This window comes from Microcebus murinus, chromosome 6 (assembly GCF_040939455.1).
Source record: "Microcebus murinus isolate Inina chromosome 6, M.murinus_Inina_mat1.0, whole genome shotgun sequence".
Classification (NCBI taxonomy): Eukaryota; Metazoa; Chordata; class Mammalia; order Primates; family Cheirogaleidae; genus Microcebus; species Microcebus murinus.
This window is the reverse complement of record NC_134109.1, coordinates 109,658,816-109,680,742: the sequence shown is the minus strand read 5'-3', so window position 1 is coordinate 109,680,742 and position 21,927 is coordinate 109,658,816. Positions and strand designations below refer to the sequence as shown.

The 21,927-nt window shown below is 44.6% G+C and overlaps 1 protein-coding gene and 1 pseudogene across 1 annotated transcript; both read right to left on the bottom strand.

Annotated features, from left to right (window-relative positions):
- Window positions 1–5,058: 5,058 nt before the first annotated feature.
- Window positions 5,059–6,565, bottom strand: LOC105854848 (palmitoyltransferase ZDHHC3 pseudogene; annotated as a pseudogene).
- Window positions 6,566–17,176: 10,611 nt separating this feature from the next.
- LOC105854849 (heat shock cognate 71 kDa protein-like) lies at window positions 17,177–20,001 on the bottom strand. Its single transcript, XM_076004559.1, is given in 3 exon segments — window positions 17,177–17,566; window positions 17,885–19,428; window positions 19,791–20,001. Coding segments are annotated over 3 exon segments (1,965 nt in total). The 5' UTR covers window positions 19,978–20,001; the 3' UTR covers window positions 17,177–17,332.
- Window positions 20,002–21,927: the final 1,926 nt, after the last annotated feature.

The following is a 21,927-nucleotide window of genomic DNA, read 5'->3' as shown; positions in this document are numbered from 1 at the left end:
TGTGTGGGACGTGCTCACAAGGTCTAACATATGTGTTTGGAATTGCATAAGGAGAGAAGAGTGAGAATAGAGCAGAAGCAACATTTGAAGGAATAATGGCTGCGAATTTTCCACATATGATGACAGGCATCAAGCCACAGATTCGTGAATATCAATGAATCCAAGCAGAATAAGTATAAAGAAAACTACACTTAGGCTCATCGTAGTTAAATTGCTGAAAATCAAAGACAAAGTAGAAAACCTTAAATGCAACCGTATTAAAGAGAGAGAGAGAAAGAGAATCGACAATACATTTAATGGCTGACTAAGGAAGCCAGAAGACAATGAAATGACATCTTTAAAGTTCTAAAAGAGAGGCCGGGCGCGGTGGCTCACGCCTGTAATCCTAGCTCTTGGGAGGCCGAGGCAGGCGGATTGCTCAAGGTCAGGAGTTCAAAACCAGCCTGAGCAAGAGCGAGACCCCGTCTCTACTATAAATAGAAAGAAATTAATTGGCCAACTAATATATATATAAAAAATTAGCCGGGCATGGTGGCGCATGCCTGTAGTCTCAGCTACTCGGGAGGCTGAGGCAGAAGGATCACTCGAGCCCAGGAGTTTGAGGTTGCAGATGACCCCACTGCACTCTACCCTGGCCAACAGAATGAGACCTTGTCTCAAAAAAAACCAAACCAAAAAAAAAAAAAATCAAAAGAAACATGTTTTCAGATGGACAAAAGCGGAAAGGACTTGGTTTGTTAGTAGTGCACACCTGCATTACAGGAGACACTTGATGGGGTTCTTTAGGCTGAAGGAAAGTGATCACTGATGGTGTAGCAGGAAGCAGCGAAGAGCACAGGCAGAGAGAGAACACGCCCAATTGTAAATGGATATTTACAACTATTTAAGCCAACAGTGATATCTCATAAGCTTTTTTTGTTTTGTTTTTGAGACAGAGTCTCGCTGTGTTGCCCAGGCTAGTGTGAGTGCCATGGCGTCAGCCTAGCTCACAGCAACCTCAAACTCCTGGACTCAAGCAATCCTCCTGCCTCAGCCTCCCAAGTAGCTGGGACTACAGGCATGCGCTACCATGCCCGGCTAATTTTTTCTATATATATTAGTTGGCCAATTAATTTCTTTCTATTTATAGTAGAGACGGGGTCTCGCTGTTGCTCAGGCTGGTTTCAAACTCCTGACCTCGAGCAATCCGCCCACCTCAGCCTCCCAGAGGGCTAGGATTACAGGCGTGAGCCACCGCGTCCTGCATCTCATAAGCTTTTTCACATAAAAGTAAATATATGACAACAATAGCTCCAAAGAAGGGAGGGGACTAAATGGAGTTAACTGTTACAAGATTACTGCATTGTTTAAGTACCAATTTAGATTGAAATAATTCAAGGATGCATACTGCAATCTCTAAGATGACCACTAAAATGATACTAAAAGAAGATGCAATTATAAAGCTAACAGTAGGCCAGGTGCGGTGGCTCACGTCTGAAATCCTAGCACTCTGGGAAGCCAAGGCCAGAAGATCGCTTGAGCCCAGGAGTTGGAGGTTGCAGTGAGCTACAATGACCCCACTGCACTCCACCCAGAGCGACAGAGTGAGGCTCTGTCTCAACAAAAACAAACAAGTCAATGGGGCACCCCTCCTCACAAAGGAAAAAAAATTATAAAAACAAATAAAAACTCTGTAATATAGCATATAAACAAGAGTATGCTTTGTATATATATGTGTACAGTTTAAATAATAACAAATGAAATTAACACCTGTATACCTACTATTCAGCCAAAACATAAAACATTCTCAGTTCCTTTGAAGCCTCCTGTGTCTTCCCCCAAATCATGTCCCCTCTACCCACTCCAGAGGTTACTACTCTCTTAAATGAAATGGTATAAGTGGGCCAGGCGCGGTGGCTCAAGCTTGTAATCCTAGCACTCTGGGAGGCCGAGGCGGGAGGATTGCTCAAGGTCAGGAGTTCCAAACCAGCCTGAGCAAGAATGAGACCCCCGTCTCTACTGAAAATAGAAAGAACTTAATTGGCCAACTAAAAATATATAGAAAAAATTAGCCGGGCATGGTGGTGCATGCCTGTAGTCCCAGCTACTCAGGAGGCTGAGGCAGGAGGATCGCTTGAGCCCAGGAGTTTGAGGTTGCTGTGAGCTAGGCTGATGCCATGGCACTCTAGCCGGGGCAACAGAGTGAGACTCTGCCTAAAAAAAAAAAGAAATGGGATAAGTGGAGGCCAGGAGGCCACGTGGGCAGAAGTAAGGAGAGACTCCTACCCCTCCCAGCCAGTGGGCTCTGGTGGGAGCCAGAACTCCAACCCTCCCAAAGTAAGGATGCTGAGTGGGAAACCTGGACTTCATACCTGCACCTGGCAGGAATGAGGCCACAGCCACCCTCCCCCACTGGGGCAGTGTCATAGGAAGCAGCTAAATGGAAGGTTTAAATAAGATCTGAATCTCATAATATTCAGAAAGTCTGGGTTTCAACAGAAAATCGCTCATCATACTGAGAATCAGGAAGATCTCACATTGAATGAAAAAAGACAATGCACAAATGCCAACACCATAATGACAGAGATGTTAGAATTATCTGATGAAGATTTTAAAGCAGCCATCATAAAGTGCTTCAGTGGTGTTACAAATTAAAAAATAGAAAGTCTCAGGAAAGAAATAGAAGACAAGAAGAACCAAATGGAAATTTTATTATTTTTTATTGACAAAAATGGCATATTTATGGTGCATAATATGATGTTTTGAGATGCAGATAGATATTGTGGAAGGGCTAAATCAAGCTAATTAACATGTGCATGACCAGTTGGAAATTTTAGAACTGAAAAGTACAGGGACTAAAATGTTAAAAATCAGTGGATGCGCCCAACAGCAGAATGGAAGAGGGCAGAAGAAAGAATCCGTGAACTGAAACATAGAGTAGAAATTACTCAGTCTGAACAACAGAGGAAAAAATAGACTGAAACTGAACAGAGGGAAAAAACAGAGCCTCAGGGTCCTGTGGGACTGTAACAAAAGATCTGATATTCATGTCATTCATGTCACTGTGTCTCAAAAGGTGAGAAGAGCATAAGGGATAGGAAGCATTGAGGTGCCATCTTTGGAAAATATAGTCACCTACCCAGGTTGATACAGGGAACTGTACTTTTCTATCTCACTACAGTATAGTATCCTATTGTGTCACCAACCACAAGGCATTTATTTACTCTCCTGTAGTGGACGTTTGAGCCGTTTCCTTTTTTTGCTTTTACTAACAGTGCTCTGTGAATGTTCTGCCCACATCTCCAGGAGTAGAAGTGCTGGGTCACAGGGTACACCAGTGTTCACTTTTACCAAATAATGCAAAATTCTTCCCCAATATGAGTGTGCCAGTCCCTAGTCCAGCGCAGTTTAATAGTTCCATTTCACCAGCATTTCGTCAATCCTCTAATTTTTTCCACACTAGTGGGCATGACATAGTAACTTATGGTTTTATTTACATTTCCTTTTTTACTAATGAGGTTGTATATATTTTCATATATTTAGTGAGTCACTTGTGTTTTCTCTTCTGTGAAATGCCTGTTCTTTTTTTTTTTTTTTTTTTTTTTTGAGACAGAGTCTTGCCCTATCACCCATGCTGGAGTGCAGTGGTGTCAGCCTAGCTCACTGCAACCTCAACTCCTGGGCTTAAGCGATCCTCCTGCCTCAGCCTCCCTGAGCAGCTGGGACCATAGGCAAGCACCACCACACCGAGCTCATTTTTCTATCTTTAGTAGAGACGGGGTCTTGCTCTTGCTCAGGCTGGTCTCGAACTCGAGCTCAAGCGATCCTCTCGCCTTGGCCTCCCAGGGTGCTAGGATTATAGGCATGAGCATAGCGCCCGACCTTGTTCATGTTTGTAAACATTTTCCTATTAGGTTATTTGATTGATTTATAGAAACTGGGTACTAATTGTTTTTTGGTAAAATGTGTAAAAAATTCGATTATAATTTGATGGAAATAGCAATAAAGCTATAGATTAATTTGGAGAGAAAAAACAGCTTTATAGTTTGAGTCTTTCTGTCTACAATCATGGTATTGATCTCTACTTGGTTTTCTTGTTGTCTTTCAATAAGGTACTATAATTTGCTACATAAAGCTTTTGCACATCTTTTGTTAGATTTATTCTCAACTACCTTATATTTTTCATTGCTATTGTAAACTTTTTAAACTGTATTTTTCTAATTGTTGATGATTTTTATTACTTTGTTAGACTTTTATTGGATATTGAACTTATACCTGGAAACTTTGCTAAACTATTTCTAAAATTCTAATAAATTGGCTTCTCTACTGAATGGTCTTTTAAAAAAAAAAATCAGGCCGGGCGCGGTGGCTCACGCCTGTAATCCTAGCTCTCTTGGAGGCCGAGGCGGGCGGATTGCTCGAGGTCAGGAGTTCGAAACCAGCCTGAGCAAGAGCGAGACCCCGTCTCTACTATAAATAGAAAGAAATTAATTGGCCAACTAAAAATATATATACAAAAAATTAGCCGGGCATGGTGGTGAATGCCTGTAGTCCCAGCTACTTGGGAGGCTGAGGCAGCAGGATTGCTTGAGCCCAGGAGTTTGAGGTTGCTGTGAGCTGGGCTGACGCCATGGCACTCACTCTAGCCTGGGCAACAAAGCGAGACTCTGTCTCAAAAAAAAAAAAAAAAAAATCATATACGGTCACACACCACATAACAACGTGTCAGTCAATGACTGCATATTTGACGGTGATCTCATAAGATTATAATGGAGCATAAAAATCACTATTGCACAAATACTTGCCATTGTGTTACTGTGCCCTTATACTATTGAGCACAGTAACATGCCATACAGGTTTGTGCCTAGGAGCAAAGGCTACCATATAACCTAGCTATGTAGTAGGCATACCATCTAGGTTTGTGTAAAGTACACTCTGATCTTTGCACAGCAACGAAATCACCTAATTGTGCATTTTTTAGAATGTATCTCCACCTTTAAGTGATGTGTGACTGTAGTATTTCACTGAGTTATGATATGCACAGTGAAAATCACAGATCTTGAGTGTATAGCTTCATACATTTTATTATTTGTGTACACCCATGTAATTGATACTCGGATTGAGATATAGAACATTTTCATCACACCAGAAGAAAGTTCCCCTCTGCTTTTGTTCAGTCATTATTCATTCAAACCAGAGCTAACCACTATTCTAAATCAGATAGTTTTGCTTGGTCTTAAACTTCATAAAAATGATATTATATAGTATGAACTCTGTGTCTGCCTTCTTTTACTAAACATAATGTGTTTGAGATTCATCCATGTTATTGCGTGTATCAGTAGTAATTTGTTCTTGTTACTGGCTAAGTAGTATGCCATTATGTGAACAGAGCACACTTTGTTTATTCTTCTTCTGATGGACATTCTGATTGCTTTTCATTTTTGGCTATTATGAATAAAGTTACTGTGCACATTCTTTTTTTTTTTTTTTTTCTCTGCAATGCTCAGCCATTTTACTTGAGACATAAAAAAATGTTTTAAGAGTAGTCATTTTGCTTTTTCGGTTTAAACATTCATGTGAACGGACCAGGCGTAGTGCTGTGATGTGGTTTGTGTCTGAGTGGCAGTGCTGGTCAGGGGCCTTCAGACCACATACTGGGTCTGCCTTCCCTTGGTCTGGCGTGGCAAAGGGGCTGGCCCAGCCTAGAGAGAAGGGGTGGCCAAAAACGGCTTTCATGTTCATCCATTTTGATTTTTTAGCCCATCTTCTCTCTTCCTTTTTCAATTGTTCTATGCCCGTCTCGTCCGTGCAGTTGGAGTGCACCTGGGTCCCGAACATCACCAACGTGAAGATGAGGAAGAGCAGCCCCTCAAAGCACAGCAGGATGAGGAGGATCACTGTGGTGGGTAGCGAGAAGGAGCTGCACTTTGTCCAGTCTTCTTCAAAGCAATGCAGGAAGTGGAATCCCACCATGATGAGGGTGTGCAAGGAAATGAGAGCTATGTACATTGTAAACAGGACAAAGTACTTCTGGTTGTTCTCGCCGACATAGTTATTGACCCAGGGACAGTGGTGGTCCATCTTGTGAATGCACCGCCTACAAACACTGCAATGGTGGGCTCAGTCGGGCTTGATGCTGCAGCATTTGGGACACTTGTACACCACCTGCCCAGGCTTCAGCTGTAAACTCTCGATGAATTCTTTAGTGGCATTTCCTTTGGGCACTGCCCCGGGGGCCGTCAGCATGGCCCGGCAGTGGGAAGCCAGGGCCAAGAAGGCCAGCAGGTTGAACACAATCCCATTGATGATGCTGTACACGTAGTCTCGGGATGGAGTCAGCATGACAAAGAGGGCCACAAACTCCGCATAGAGGACCAGAAACCAGGTGACAATGGCACAGGCAATGCCACAGCGATCACAGGACCAGGGTAGGGTGGTGAGACACACTTCTCCGGCTGGAGGTACTCTGGTTTCCACTCAGTGTCTCGGAAGCAGTGGGTGGGGATAAGCATCATAAGCTATTCTGTCCATACTGGCATCGTGAAGCCGGAGGCAGTTTTCCAGTCCCAGGCCCCCGGTGGGGCTCCTGCCGCCTCGTCGCCTCCCCCTGCAGCCTCCAACCTGGGACAGCCTCCAACCTGCGGTGATGGCTCCTCGGCAGGAGGCTCCGAGGCTCCCTGGGCTCGGCCAGACACCGGCAGCACGCAGGAGAGGCCCATGGAGCTCCCAGCAGTGGTGGCGGCCGCTGAACATTCTTTTTTCTTTTTTTGAGACACAGGCCTTGTTGCCCAGGCTAGAGTGAGTGCCGTGGCGTCAGCCTAGCTCACAGCAACCTCAAACTCCTGGGCTCAAGCAATCCTCCTGCCTCAGCCTCCCGAGTAGCTGGGACTACAGGCATGCGCCACCATGCCCGGCTAATTTTTTCTATATATATTAGTTAGCCAATTAATTTCTTTCTATTTTATAGTAGAGACGGGGTCTTGCTCTTGCTCAGGCTGGTTTCGAACTCCTGACCTTGAGCAATCCGCCCGCCTTGGCCTCCCAGAGTGCTGGGATTACAGGTATGAGCCACTGTGCCTGGCCAAATAGAAAGAAATTAATTGGCAAATTAATATACACAGAAAAATTAGCCGGGCATGGTGGCGCATGCCTGTAGTCCCAGCTACTTGGGAGGCTGAGGCAACAGGATTGCTTGAGCCCAGGAGTTTGAGGTTGCTGTGAGCTAGGCTGACGCCACGGCACTCACTCTAGCCTGGGCAACAAAGCGAGACTCTGTCTCAAAAAAAAAAAAATTAAAAAAAAGACCCTGTATACCTACAGAATGGGAGAAAATTTTTGCATCCTACGCATCTGATAAGGGGCTGATAACTAGAATATACTTAGAACTCACGAAAATCAGCAAGAAAAAATCAAATAACCCTATTAAAAAGTGGGCAAAGGACTTGAACAGAAACTTTTCTAAAGAAGACAGAAGAATGGCCAACAAACATATGAAAAAATGCTCAACATCTCTAATCATCAGGGAAATGCAAATCAAAACCACAATGAGGGCCGGGCGCTGTGGCTCACGCCTGTAATCCTAGCTCTTGGGAGGCCGAGGCGGGGGGATTGCTCAAGGTCAGGAGTTCAAAACCAGCCTGAGCAAGAGCGAGACCCCGTCTCTACTATAAATAGAAAGAAATTAATTGGCCAACTGATATATATAGAAAAAATTAGCCGGGCATGGTGGCGCATGCCTGTAGTCCCAGTTACTCGGGAGGCTGAGGCAGAAGGATCACTCAAGCCCAGGAGTCTGAGGTTGCTGTGAGCTAGGCTGACGCCACGGCACTCACTCTAGCCTGGACAACAAAGCGAGACTCTGTCTCAAAAAAAAAAAAAAAAAAAAAAAAAAAAACCACAATGAGATTTCACTTAACTCCAGTGAGAATGGCCTTTATCAAAAAGTCTCTGAACAATAAATGCTGGCGTGGATGCGGAGAGAGAGAAACACTGCTGGTGGGACTGCAAACTAGTTCAACCTCTGTGGAAAGCAATATGGAGATACCTTAAAGCGATACAAGTGAATCTACCATTTGATCCAGCAATCCCATCACTGGGCATCTACCCAAAAGATCCAATGACACTCTACAAAAAAGACACCTGCACTCGAATGTTTATAGCAGCACAATTCATAATTGCAAGGCTGAGGAAACAGCCCAAGTGCCCATCAATCCAAGGATGGATTAATAAAATGTGGTATATGTATACCATGGAGTACTATTCAGCTCTAAGAAACAACGATGATATAGCACATCTTATATTTTCCTGGTTAGAGCTGGAACCCATACTACTAAGTGAAGTATCCCAAGAATGGAAAAACAAGCACCACATATACTCACCAGCAAACTGGTATTAACTGAGCAGCACCTAAGTGGACACATAGGTACTACAGTAATAGGGTATTGGGCAGGGGGAGGGGGCGGCTATATACATACATAGTGAGATGTGCACCATCTGGGTCATACTGGAAACTCAGACTTGTGGGGGGAGGGGGGAAAGGGCATTTATTGAAACCTTAAAATTTGCATCCCCATAATATGCCGAAATAAAAAAAAAAAAATAATAATAAATAAATAAATAAATAAAGATGTGCAGAGACAAGAAAAAAAGACCCTGTCTTATTTTCAGGGAAACATGGTAGTACATGTGTCTATCTTTTCATCAATACTACACTGTCTTGAATATTACAACTCTATAGTAAGTCTTAAAGACAAGTATTGTGAGTCTTCCAACTTTGTTCTTTCTTTGTTCTTTTTCCTCAAAATATGTTTTTTGGTTGTTGTTGTGTTTTTTGGGGGTTTTTTTGAGACAGAGTCTCACTCTATTGCCCTTAGTAGAGGGCCATGGCAAGAACCTAGCTCACAGCAACCTCAAACTCCTGACTTTAGTGATCCTCCTGCCTCAGCCTCCCAAGCAGCTGGGACCACAGGCATATGCCACCATGCCCACTTAATTTTTATATTTTTAGTAGAGATGGGGTCTCACTCTTGCTCAGGCTGGTCTCAAACTCCTGAACTCAAGCAATCCATCTGCCTCAACCTCCCAGAGTGCTAGGATTACAGGTGTAAGCTACTACATTTGGCCTCAAAATGTGTTTTTGATGATATTCTAGTTTCTTTCTATTTCTGTAAGTATTTTAGAATCAGCTTATTAATTTTTATGAAAAAGCCTGCTGGGATGTTGATTGGGATTGCATTAAATCTACTGATCAAGTTGGGGAGAATTAGGATTTAACAATATTGATTTTTTCCAACCCATAAGCAATGTTTTAGGTCTTCTTTAGTGTCTCTCACCAATGTTTTATTGTTTTCAGCATGTCAATCTTACATGTTTCATTAGATTTATATCAAGTATTTCACGTTTTTTATACTATTTAAAATAACATTGGCTGGGTGTGGTGGCTCATGCCTATAATCCTAGCACGTCCAAGGCAGGAGGATCATTTGAGGCCAGGAGTTCAAGACCAGCCTGGGCAACATGGCAAGACTCCATCTCTACAAAAAAATTTAAAAATTAACTGGGCATTGTGGCACACACCTGTAGCCCTAGCTACTCAAAAGGCTGAGGGAGGAGGATCATTTGAGCCCAGGAGTTCAAAGTTACAGTGAACTGTAATCACACCATTGCACTCTGGCCAGGGTGACAAGATGAGACCTCGTCTTTATTTTTCTAAAAAAAGTATCGCTTAAAAAGTTCCCATTTCATGGTCATTCCCAATATATAAAAACATCACCATTTTTCCCTGTTGACTTGTATCTTGTAACCTTGCTAAACTCATTCATTAGTTGTAGTAGCCTTTTTGTATATTCTTTGTGATTTTTCACATGAACAAATATGTATTCTGCTAATGGAGAGAGATTTATTTGTTCCTTTCCAATCTGTAAGCCTTTTATTTATTTTTCTTGACTTAATGCACTGGTTAGGACCTCCAGTAAAATGCTGAATGGGAGTGGCAAGAGTGGACATCCTTGCTCGTCCTTGAACTTTAAAAACATTCAGTCTTTTACCATAAAATATGGTAAAAAAGTATGATCATATGATCATAAAGTATGACAGCAGATGTAGATTTTTTTGTGGATGTCTTTCACTGAATTGAGGAAGTTCCCTTTTTTAAATTTTATTTCAAGAAAATATGAGAGTACAAACATTTTGGTTGCATTTTATATCTTTGCCTCTCCCTAGCACGGGTTAGAGGTATGCCCTTCCTCTCCACGATGTTCCCTTTAATTGGTAATTTGCTGAGAGGTTTTATCATGGATAAATGTTGAATTTCTTCCATGTCTCTTAACTTCTCTTTCATATTTCACCTTTTTATCATTCTTTGTGGAATTCTTGGTAATTTCTTAAGCTTTATATATCAATTTACTATATACTCTCTTCTACTTTGTCTATTCTGCTTTTTAGCTTTTCTTTGGAGATTTTTAAATAATTATAGTTTCATTTCTAGAAGTTTTTCCTGGTTCATCTTCAAATATTTATGTGCCTAGTTAATTTTATTAGTTTCTTTGCCTCCGTCATCACAGTTTCAGTGTCGTTTCTCACTTCTTTAAACATATTAAAATATTTATTTCCTATTCTGTGTCTCATCATTCCGTGTTTCGCAGTATTTATGGGTCTCATCTTATAATTTGTTGTTTCTGCTGACTCATGCTCCTTGCTGTTTGTTTCTTCATGAGTTTATTGATTTTTGATTATGAGCTCATGTTCCTTGAAATTCTTTGTGGGAATTCTTTGAATCTGTGTTGAATATATACTCTTCCAGAAAGGATTTTTGTTTGCTTCGGCTAGGTGCCTCGGGATTTTTCCAATTCAGAACCACTGAAAAAAATCTTTCTTTGACATAGGATTTTTCCAGTCACACAGGCAATATAATTTTGGGCTTTTCTCTGCATGAATTTTGGCTTTTGTTAGGAATTTTTGGACTTCTTTTTACCCTGTGTTCTTTCTGCAGCCAAAGTGAAGTGGATATAGGAAAGCCTTCTGCGGCTGAGTTGATTTTTAAGAAGTCCCAAATTTGGAAGAGAGGAAGGATAACCAACCTCCCAGGACCAGACCGCAGGCCTTTTCTCCTCTTCCCTGTTTTGTTTAGGTTCCTCTAAAAACAGAGCCTCAGGAAAGGCTTGTGTGTACATAATTTGAAAAGTAATCCCAGGAAGCAAAAGTGAGAGATGGAGAGAGTGAACAAAGAAAGAGGAAAGCCAGTACAAGGTGGCCTTAACAAGGCAGGTCCTTGATTTTCACATGATTTTCTGAAGCACCTTATGAGATGGGATCTGAAAAGAAGAATTTACTTGGGTCCCCACTGGTCAAGAGTGGCCCCATAGACATTAACTCCCCTGCACGTGTGACTGTGCCTGTGTGAAGGTCCAAGAGATTCCCAAGAGCATCCCACACTGTGGAGCCAGGGGGACTCAGGCAGGGAGAGGTAGGCCCACGTGCTCAAGGCAAGGTGACACCTGCAGGAGGCTGGTTGAGGTCACATGAAGCTCAGCAGTGGCTGGAATCCGAGCTGAGACCAAGAGGACTGACGTGGGGCCAGGAGGCGCCTGGCGTTCTGGCCACTCACGGCCCAGCAAGCCGGGCTGCAGCGCCCGCTCCCTGCAGGAGTCGCGCTGCCTTGTCATGCTGGCTCTGAATGAGTCCCTTATTTAATGGCAGTTCATCTGTGCTTTCACATACATGTTTATGATGTTTTATTCCGCACTTTTAGGGAGGGATTTCTCTATTTAACCAGCCTGCATATTTCTGGATACAGAAGTAAATGGTCCTTATTTTCAAAATGCTTATATATGTATTTTATTTATTTATTTATTTATTTTTTTGAGACAGAGTCTCGCTTTGTTGTCCAGGCTAGAGTGAGTGCCGTGGCGTCAGCCTAGCTCACAGCAACCTCAATCTCCTGGGCTCGAGTGATCCTTCTGCCTCAGCCTCCTGAGTAGCTGGGACTACAGGCATGCGCCACCATGCCCGGCTAATTTTTTATATATATATCAGTTGGCCAATTAATTTCTTTCTATTTATAGTAGAGATGGGGTCTCGCTCTTGCTCAGGCTGGTTTTGAACTCCTGACCTTGAGCAATCCGCCCGCCTCGGCCTCCCAAGAGCTAGGATTACAGGCGTGAGCCACAGCGCCTGGCCTTATATATGTATTTTAATATCCCTTTAAAAATTGGTGAGTATGGGCCGGGCGCGGTGGCTCACGCCTGTAGTCCTAGCACTCTGGGAGGCCAAGGCGGGCGGATTGCTCAAGGTCAGGAGTTCAAAACCAGCCTGAGCAAGAGCAAGACCCCGTCTCTACTATAAATAGAAAGAAATTAATTGGCCAACTAATATGTATAGAAAAAATTAGCCGGGCATGGTGGCGCATGCCTGTAGTTCTAGCTATTCGGGAGGCTGAGGCAGGAGGATTGCTTGAGCCCGGGAGTTTGAGGTTGGTGTGAGCTAGGCTGACGCCACGGCACTCACTGTAGCCTGGGCGACAAAGCGAGACTCTGTCTCAAAAAAAAAAAAAAAATTGGTGAGTATGAAATCAAACATCCCTTCCTGGAGTTCCTATAATCCACCATGTGCTCCATTTTGAGAACCAGTCCAGTCAATAATAGCAGCAACAGCAGCTACCTGTTTTTGAACACGTGTTATGTGCTGTTATTGTTAAATATATTACATTTCTGGATGTTATAGACCTAATAATGCAATAAACATATTGTTTCACACAATTGCTTTTTAAACCAGTTAACAGAAGAAAGAAGAAATAAGCACTTATACTGTCTTTTATTATTTCATCTTCTTCTGGGGACATTGTCTACAGGCACTCAGAACGGTCCAGCGTTTGGCATCCTGTCCTAGGCTTTCCTACAATACAACCTCTAACAAAACCAGGCTGTCTTACACTCCTGGTAATAGAATGTTTACCTTTGTACCAAGAAGGTTGGGGAAGCACCAGGACCTCCGTGTGGCACGCCCCAGGCAGACTGCAAGGGAGGGGTTCGTGCTTTGAGACCTAAAGTCCTTATGAGACTGCCTAAAACAAAAACATGTCAGCAGGGCCTGTGGTAGTTCCATGTGTGCTACATGTGTTCATGACAGAGTCAAGCATGTTTTCCTTACTGAGGAGGAGAAAATTGTTATGAAAGTGTTGAAAGCAAAATCACAGATTCAGAAAGCTAAATAAAAAATGAAGTTTTTTGAGTAATAAAATAATAATTTCATAATTACCTTTACCAGCACTGTTTTTTCATATGGTTTTTTGTTTGTTTGTTTTTTGAGACAGAGTCTCGCTTTGTTGCCCAGGCTAGAGTGAGGGCCATGGCGTCAGCCTAGCTCACAGCAACCTCAAACTCCTGGGCTCAAGCAATCCTCCTGCCTCAGCCTTCCGAGAAGCTGGGACTACAGGCATGCACCACCACGCCCGGCTAAGTTTTTCTATATATATTAGTTGCCCAATTAATTTCTTTCTATTTATAGTAGAGATGGGGTCTTGCTCTTGCTCAGGCTGGTTTTGAACTCCTGACCTCAAGCAATCAGCCCACCTCAGCCTCCCAAAGTGTTAGGATTACAGGCGTGAGCCACTGTGCCCGGCCTTTCATATGGTTTTGAGTTACTGTTGGGGTTACTTGCTTAAATCCTGAAAATTTTCCTTTAGCATATCGTATAATGTAGGTCTGGTAGCAATGAATTCTCTTTATTTTTATCTGGAATGTTTGAAAGCTAGTTTTGCTGACTAGAAAATTGTTGGCTGATGGAGTTTTTTCAGCATTTTGAATATGTAATCCCACTGCCATCTTGCTTCCGTTTTTTCTGATGAAAAGGAAGGTATTATTTCTATTGGCTAGCAAGGGTCAGCTCTCACCATTTGTGATTTTAGGGACATGTGTGTTGAATCTCCAGCTCAGAGGTGGGAGGGAGGGAGCACACCACAGATGCTCAAGCAATGCTGAGGACTGACCCTAGCCACCTATTAAGCTGAGCAGGGGCCCTTTTCACATCTGTGGTCCTCCAGCATCTGCCCAAACATCCCCAGAGCGAGAGGCTCACTGTCTCACTAGCTCCCCCATTTTTCATAAGCTCAGAATGTCAGGACATTTTCCTTCTATGGGATTGAACTTTGCCTCCAAGACATTCCTCAGAGGTCTAGGATACATTCTTGTCCCCCTGAGGCTGCTCTTCCCTACTCATCCAGCCTGGGTTTTGTATGCCCTTCAACACGCTGGCTCTTCTCCTGCAGATGTTGGGCAGCAGGGGGCCCAAAATGATCACAACCCTTTAGATGCCTGGCACAGGCTCTTATTTTTTTAATGGGGACAACAATGCCTATCTTGAAGGATGGTTAGGAGGCTTAAATGCGACTGGATGTGCAGAGCACAGTGTCTGGCACAGACCAGGAGCCAGATGAACATGAGTTTCTTTCCATGGCCTTCTTTTGCTCATCCCCATCATGACAATTTCCCCCAAGTGTATGGCTCCAGAGCTCGACTTCTCCCCTACCAAGAGAGCCATTTTCAGAAGTTCCAGGTGACACATGAGCTCCCAAGCCAGGGCCTGGCCGTGATCTGTCCCAAGAGCAAGAAATGATCTTCAGCTCCACCCTTAAGCTCTCCTGCAAGCTGTGACATCCCTGCGTGCACCCATGCTGGCTGCTTCCAAGTCCATCTCTACAGCTGTGGAGCCTTCGGTGTCACCTAATTTGCCTACACACATAGAAGGCACCTTTCAACTCTCCTTGCTCTTCCAGGAATCCGGAGGCTCAAAAGGGAGTCTGCTGGGCCTCCAATCCCCAGCGACTCACTATCTGGGCCAGCAAGCAAAAGGTCACCATGTAATCTCTGCAGATAAAGCCACCATGAGACCAACCTATTACAGCAAGAGGATGGGAGGTGCTCCCAGATCCCACCTGGATTAGCTGTATGTCCTGCCCAGGCCCTGAAGCTCAAATCTCTGCCTCTTGCCCTCACACCCAGCTGCTCTCAACATTCCTTTGCTATGAGACAACTGGCAGTTCTTCTGGCCTGATCCTTCCCAGTGCCTTGCCCCAGGTGGTACCAAACCTGGCTTGAATATTGTAGAATATTTGGTTCCACCAGGAAGGTCTCAGTGTAAACAACCTGTCAGTCACCAGGGTTGCTGCCAGGGCTCTTTGTTCAGAGGCAGCTGCATGACACTTAGGAATTTCATGCTGCCCTAGAAACCACAATATATGCATGAAGGAAGGTATGGAAAGGAAAAGGTAATGAAGCAGCTATTTAACTGGGACTGAAAAAACAGGTATCTGGCAGTGTTGGTGCCTGGCGGAAGGTGTGTTTGAACTGACCCCAGGGAGGGACATGCTAATGAGCCCTGGGCAGGAGCCTGCTTGGTGGTAGCTGTAGAGCAGAAAGAGAACCCCTAACACCCTGCACTGGCTATGACCCTCAATTTCCCATCTATAAAACATAGTTACTACTACTATACACATACTAGTTGACTCTATCATGAAGCGGTGGTGTTACGAGGGTAAAACGAGATCAAGGAGACTCTTAGCAACATAGAGGACACGCAGCACGTACGCATAACCCACACACAGCCTAGAGCTCTGCACAGCTCAGCCCTGCTCCGTCGCACTCAGACCAGCACACACTGGCAAAGGAATTTAAAAGAAACCCCAATCTTGACTTGAGTCTCTCTCTCAATCTCTCTCTTTGTTAGAGACAGCGTCTCGGTATGTTGCTCAGGCTGGTCTCAAACTCCTGGGCTCAAGCAATCCTCCCACTGCAGCCTCCCAATGTGCTGAGAACACAGGTGTGAGCCACTGCACCCAGCCTTGGGGTGACGAACATAAAAGTGTGTCCAACTCACAATGCTCAGCAACATTCCTCAAAAATCCCTTTATTCCTCGTCCTCATCCTCTTGTACCCCTTGGTGTGGCGAGACTGCAGACAGCCCCGCTGCATCGGGACTCCGGCCGCCCTGCACAGCACTGCTGCCTCCTCCTCGCTCAGCTCCTCTCAGCCCTTCACTTTGCACTTAGCCGAGTCTCTTTGCTCCTTGCTTAATTTCACTCCCCCTTTACGTGTTACCAGAATCTGCCACAACCAAGATTCTAGGACCAACCCAAAAAGTAAGACTCCTTCCCCGCCTTCACATGTTCCCGGTTCTGTATCTCGATCTGCCTTATTCTACACCACAGAATGCCCAGGAAACATGAGGGCAGCCTGCACAATCCTGTGAAGGCAGCAGAGAGAAAAAACGGTGGCGAGCAAAAAACGGTGGTCTCAGTGGGTGGGACTGGGCACTGCTAATAAATCCTGCACCAATGCACACACAATTGTCATAAATGACAATCCCCCCCCCCCCAGCCACTAGGACAGTGGTTTTTACAGTTTCTACCCATGCTGATTTTTCGTTACATTGTCGAGTTTGTCACTCCCTTTTGTAAGAACCATGGGTGTGGCTGAGGCCTTCAGAACAGCCTGGACTCCCCATCTCAGCATCCTGGCTTCCTCCCAGGCAGCTTCTAATCCCCCAATCTGTCCTGTATATGCCACCCCACTGACCTCGAACACACTCCACATTCAGCGTGTGCCTCCCCTGCTGAACGGCTCCTGACTGCCCCAGCACGTGGAGCCTACGTTTCCTACATCCAGCATGGGGCAGCACGTGTCACCCTTCATATCCGCTTTTAGCTGCTTTGGTCCTCCAGGAAGCCCCAGCCTGAGTTTTGGTCCCTCCAGCCGGCCCACCCTGACTGCTTCTCCATCCTGAAGTGCAGCTCTTAGAGTCCATGCTACACAGCGTCACTTTTGTTCTTTGCTGTCACTGGATCGTTTTAATTGTTTTATAGCCTTGAGTCTTTTCCCCATAAGACCACGAACTCTCTGAGGTCAGGGATCTCAAAGGCTTAGTGAGAACACACAAGCATAACGTGTGCCTGCAGTCCCGGCCACTCGGGGGTCTGAGGCAGGAGGATTGTTTGAGCCCAGGAGTTTGAGGTTGCTGTGAGCTATGATGACATCACTAAACTTTAGCCAGGGTGACAGAGCAAAACTATTTCAAAAGTATGTTTATTGAATTTGTGTTTGATAATATATTCATCTGGCTCGAGAGTTTATTTATTTTTAAAGACAGTTTTATTTAGGACATTGCATTTTCCACTTACAATGCAGTGCTTATGAAGTGCAGTGTTCCCTCCCTGTGCACATGCTCCATATTCAAGTATTGAGAATGCCCAGTAATCTACTATAGCAGCTCAACTTTAAATCTGCCACATAATTTGCTACAAATTTAGATCCTTCAATGTTTCTACTGTGTGGAACACTGCTACATCTATGCTCGGGTTGGCTTAATCAATCTCTTCAGTGGTGGGGCCTGAGGAAGCACCACCAGAAGGAGGAGCCCCACCACCCGGGAAGCCCCCAGGCATTCCTCCCGGCATGCCTCCTGCACTCTGGTACAGCTTGTTAATGATAGGGTTGCAGACTTTCTCCAGCTCCTTCTGCTGATGTTCAAATTCTTCCTTCTCCGCAGTCTGGTTCTTATCAAACCAGTTGATAATTTCATTACACTTGTCAAGAATCTTCTGTTTGGCAGGGTGCGGTGGCTCACGCCTGTAATCCTAGCACTCTGGGAAGCCGAGGCGGGCGGATTGCTCGAGGTCAGGAGTTCAAAACAAGCCTGAGCAAGAGTGAGACACCATCTCTACTATAAATAGAAAGAAATTAATTGGCCAACTAATATATATAGAAAAAATTAGCCGGGCATGGTGGCGCATGCCTGTAGTCCCAGCTACTTGAGAGGCTGAGGCAGAAGGACTGCTTGACCCCAGGAGTTTGAGGTTGCTGTGAGCTAGGCTGATGCTACGGCACTCACTCTAGCCTGGGCAACAAAGTGAGACTCTCTCTCTCTCTCTCAAAAAAAGAATCTTCTGTTTGTCCTCATCATTGATCTTGCCTTGAAGTTTCTCATCTTCAACAGTTGCTTTCATGTTGAATGCATAGGATTCAAGTGAATTCTTTGATGACACTTTGTCCCTCCGCTTCTCATCTTCGGCTTTATACTTCTCAGCTTCCTGAACCATGTGTTCAATGTCTTCCTTGCTCAAAGGACCCTTGTCATTAGTAATGATAATCTTATTTTACTTTCTTGTGCTCTTGTCCACAGCAGAGACATTGAGAATGCCATTAGCATCAATATCAAAAGTGACTTCAATCCAAGGAACACCCCAGGGGGCAGGAGGTATGCTTGTGAGTTCAAACTTGCCAAGTAAGTTGTTATCCTTAGTCATGACACGTTCACCTTCGTAAACCTGAATGAGCTCACCAGGCTGGTTGTCAGAGTAGGTAGTGCAGGTCTGTGTCTGCTTTGGAGGAATAGTAGTATTGCACTTAATGAGTACAGTCATAACTCCACCAGCGGTTTCAATACCAAGAGAAAGAGGAGTGACATCCAGGAGTTGCAAATCTTGAATGTTCTCAGATTTGTCTCCAGACAGGATGGCCGCCTGGAGAGCTGCACCATAAGCAACGGCCTCATCAGGGTTGATACTCTTATTCAGTTCTTTTCCATTGAAGAAGTCTTGCAAAAGCTTTTGAATCTTGGGGATGCGGGTAGAACCACCAACCAGGACAATGTCATGAATCTGTGACTTGTCTAGTTTGGCATCTCGAAGGGCTTTCTCTACAGGGTCCAGAGTGCCACGGAACAGATCAGCATTCAATTCTTCAAATCGGGCACGGGTAATGGAGGTATAGAAGTCAATTCCTTCGTAAAGTGACTCAATCTCAATACTGGCCTGGGTGCTGGAAGACGGGGCACGCTCAGCACGTTCACAAGCAGTACGGAGGCGTCGGACAGCTCTCTTATTCTCACTGATGTCCTTCTTATGCTTGCGCTTGAATTCGGCAATAAAATGGTTGACCATTTTATTATCAAAGTCTTCTCCACCTAAGTGTGTATCTCCGGCTGTAAATTTGACCTCAAAGATTCCATTCTCAATAGTGAAGATTGACACATCAAAAGTGCCACCTCCCAGGTCAAAGATCAGCACATTTATTTCTGCTCCAACCTTTTTGTCTAAGCCATAAGCAATAGCAGCAGCAGTGGGTTCATTTATAATCCTAAGAACATTGAGACCAGCAATGGTTCCAGCATCTTTGGTAGCCTGATGCTGAGAGTCATTAAAGTAAGCTGGGACTGTGACCACAGCATCGGTAACAGTCTTTCCAAGATAGGCTTCTGTGATTTCCTTCACCTTAGTCAGAATCATAGATGTCACCCCCTCAGGATAGAAACTTTTTGTCTCTCCCTTGTATTCTACTTGGACCTTGGGCCTGCCTGCATCATCCACCACCATGAAGGGCCAATGCTTCATATCAGACTGGACAACAGCATCATCAAATCTGCGCCCAATCAGACATTTGGCATCAAAAACCCTGTTGGGGCCGGGCGCTGTGGCTCACGCCTGTAATCCTAGCTCTTGGGAGGCCGAGGCGGGCGGATTGCTCAAGGTCAGGAGTTCAAAACCAGCCTGAGCAAGAGCGAGACCCCGTCTCTACTATAAATAGAAAGAAATTAATTGGCCAACTGATATATATATGTAAAAAATTAGCCGGGCATGGTGGCGCATGCCTGTAGTCCCAGCTGCTCGGGAGGCTGAGGCAGAAGGATCACTCAAGCCCAGGAGTTTGAGGTTGCTGTGAGCTAGGCTGACGCCACGGCACTCACTCTAGCCTGGACAACAAAGTGAGACTCTGTCTCAAAAAAAAAAAAAAAAAAAAAAAAAAAAAAAAAAACCCTGTTGGTGGGATTCATTGCAACTTGATTCTTTGCAGCAGCATCAATCAATCATTCGCTATCAGTAAAGGCAATGTAGCTTGTGGTTCGGTTTCCCTGATCATTGGCAATTATCTCTACCTTTCCATGCTGGAAGACACCCACACAAGAGTAGGTGGTGCCAAGATCAATACCAACTGCAGGTCCCTTAGACATGGTTGGCTTGCGAAGACCACACAGAAAACCCCAAAGCTGCCGCCTCATTCAATGAGCTGGCTCGAGACTTTAAAATGAAGTCTGCCTCCCACCTTTGTTCCTTGGCCACCCAGTTCCCCAGCCAAGAGGCAAACAATAGACAGGTTTTAAATTTATTTTTCAATAGGCATTTGATGCATATATAAGCCAATATGAATATATCCTCCTTTTCTCCCCCACCCCTATTTTTTATCCACAACCTAGCATGTGACATACAATGTTCTGCACTTTGCTTTTTCTGTTTAACAACATACCTCAGAAATTTTCCCAAATTAGCACATCAAGAGCTTCCTTGACACTGTTTTATGGCTGTGTAGTGTTCTAGTATATGAATGAATCCTAATTTATTTACCCAATCTCTGGGGGTCAGATAGTGAGGGTGTTTCTGGTCTTTTAGTACCATATTCAATGCTGCAATAAACAGCCTGTTCAGACAGAATGTCATATACATGAGTGTATCTGTGGGAGAAATCCCTAGAAGAATTGCTGGGTCAAAGGGTAACATATATATGTAATTTTGATAGATACTTCTAGATTGTTCTCCAAAGAAGTTGCATCAATTTACACTCCTGCCAGCAATGTACGAAGGTGCCAATTCTCCACACCCTTTGTCAATCTAATAGGCAAAAACTTTCAATGTACTTTGTTTTGGACCACTCTGCTCATGCATGTGGCCGAGTATTAGCTATTTATGTTTAAGGCCCTTTGTGTGCTTGTTTTTTTGTCTGTGTGTGTTTTTTATCCTCTGCTTACTTTTTTGTATATGTGTTCTTGGTATTTTTCTAATCGATTTATAGTAGCTCTTTATATATTAGGAGAACTCGTTATATGAGCTGCAGATAATTTCCCCAGTGTGATATTCCTTTTGAACTTGCTTTGGGATATTGCTCAGCAGAACTATCTATTTTTCTATAGTCAAATTTATCAGTCTTTGCTTTTATGGTTCCTAGGTTTTGTGTCTTGTACAGAAAGGAACAGGACCCCCACCCCCATCCGCACACCTTTTTTTGTCAGTACAAGCTTACAATGTCTTGCTGGGTTCTGTAAGGAACAGGAAAACTCCTGCTCTCCAAGAGCTCCCAATTTTAGGGAGACACAGAATAAAGTGACGATCACAACTCTGCTGTCATAAACAGGAGGGGGCACAATGGGAACCTGGGCGAGGCACCCAGTCCAGTCTGCACAGCCAGGGAAAGCTTTCTAAGGGAGGCGGCACATAGGTGCATCCAGAGCCACGTACAGGAATCAGCCTGTGCAAAGGCAAGAGGCAAGGAGCAACATGACTTGTTCAAGACTGTCCAGTCTGGCAAGAGGACAGGGAGTCCACAGGGTTGGTGTGGGGCTAGAGGGGAGCAGAGGCCAGACCACCGAGGGCTGGTGTGTATTGCCCAGGAGTCAGAGCCTGAGCCAGAGGCAGTGTGGGCACAGCAGTGGGACTCTGCAGCCACATGGAGGAAGAACGAGAGACAGCCCCTGGTGGAGGCGGGGCCCTGGCTCGAGGCTTCTGTCCCTTGAAGTACAAGCTGCCAAATCAGAGTATCCATTTCAGACCTAAATGTTCTTTTCTGTAAAACTTCTAGAAGTCTATAAAAATCATCAGGGAAGCTAGCATCCTCTCTGAAAAACATTTCTACCCGAGATGATGACAACTCTAAGAGCATGGACCCTTAGTAAGCCATGGTTGTCACTCCTCATCAGCACCCCACTGGCAGGTGGGGCCAGGTAAACACAACTGCCTACACCTCTTAGCTCTAGTCTAGCTCAGGGGACACCAGGGGTCTTCAGGCCAAGCCCATGCCCATTCATCAAGACCCCCACTCAAATTGGGCAGCAGAGACACAGGACTGCGTGGGTGGGAGAGGGAGTGGCAGGCCCCAGCAACGGGCCTGGACCGGAGATACCTCTTTCCTT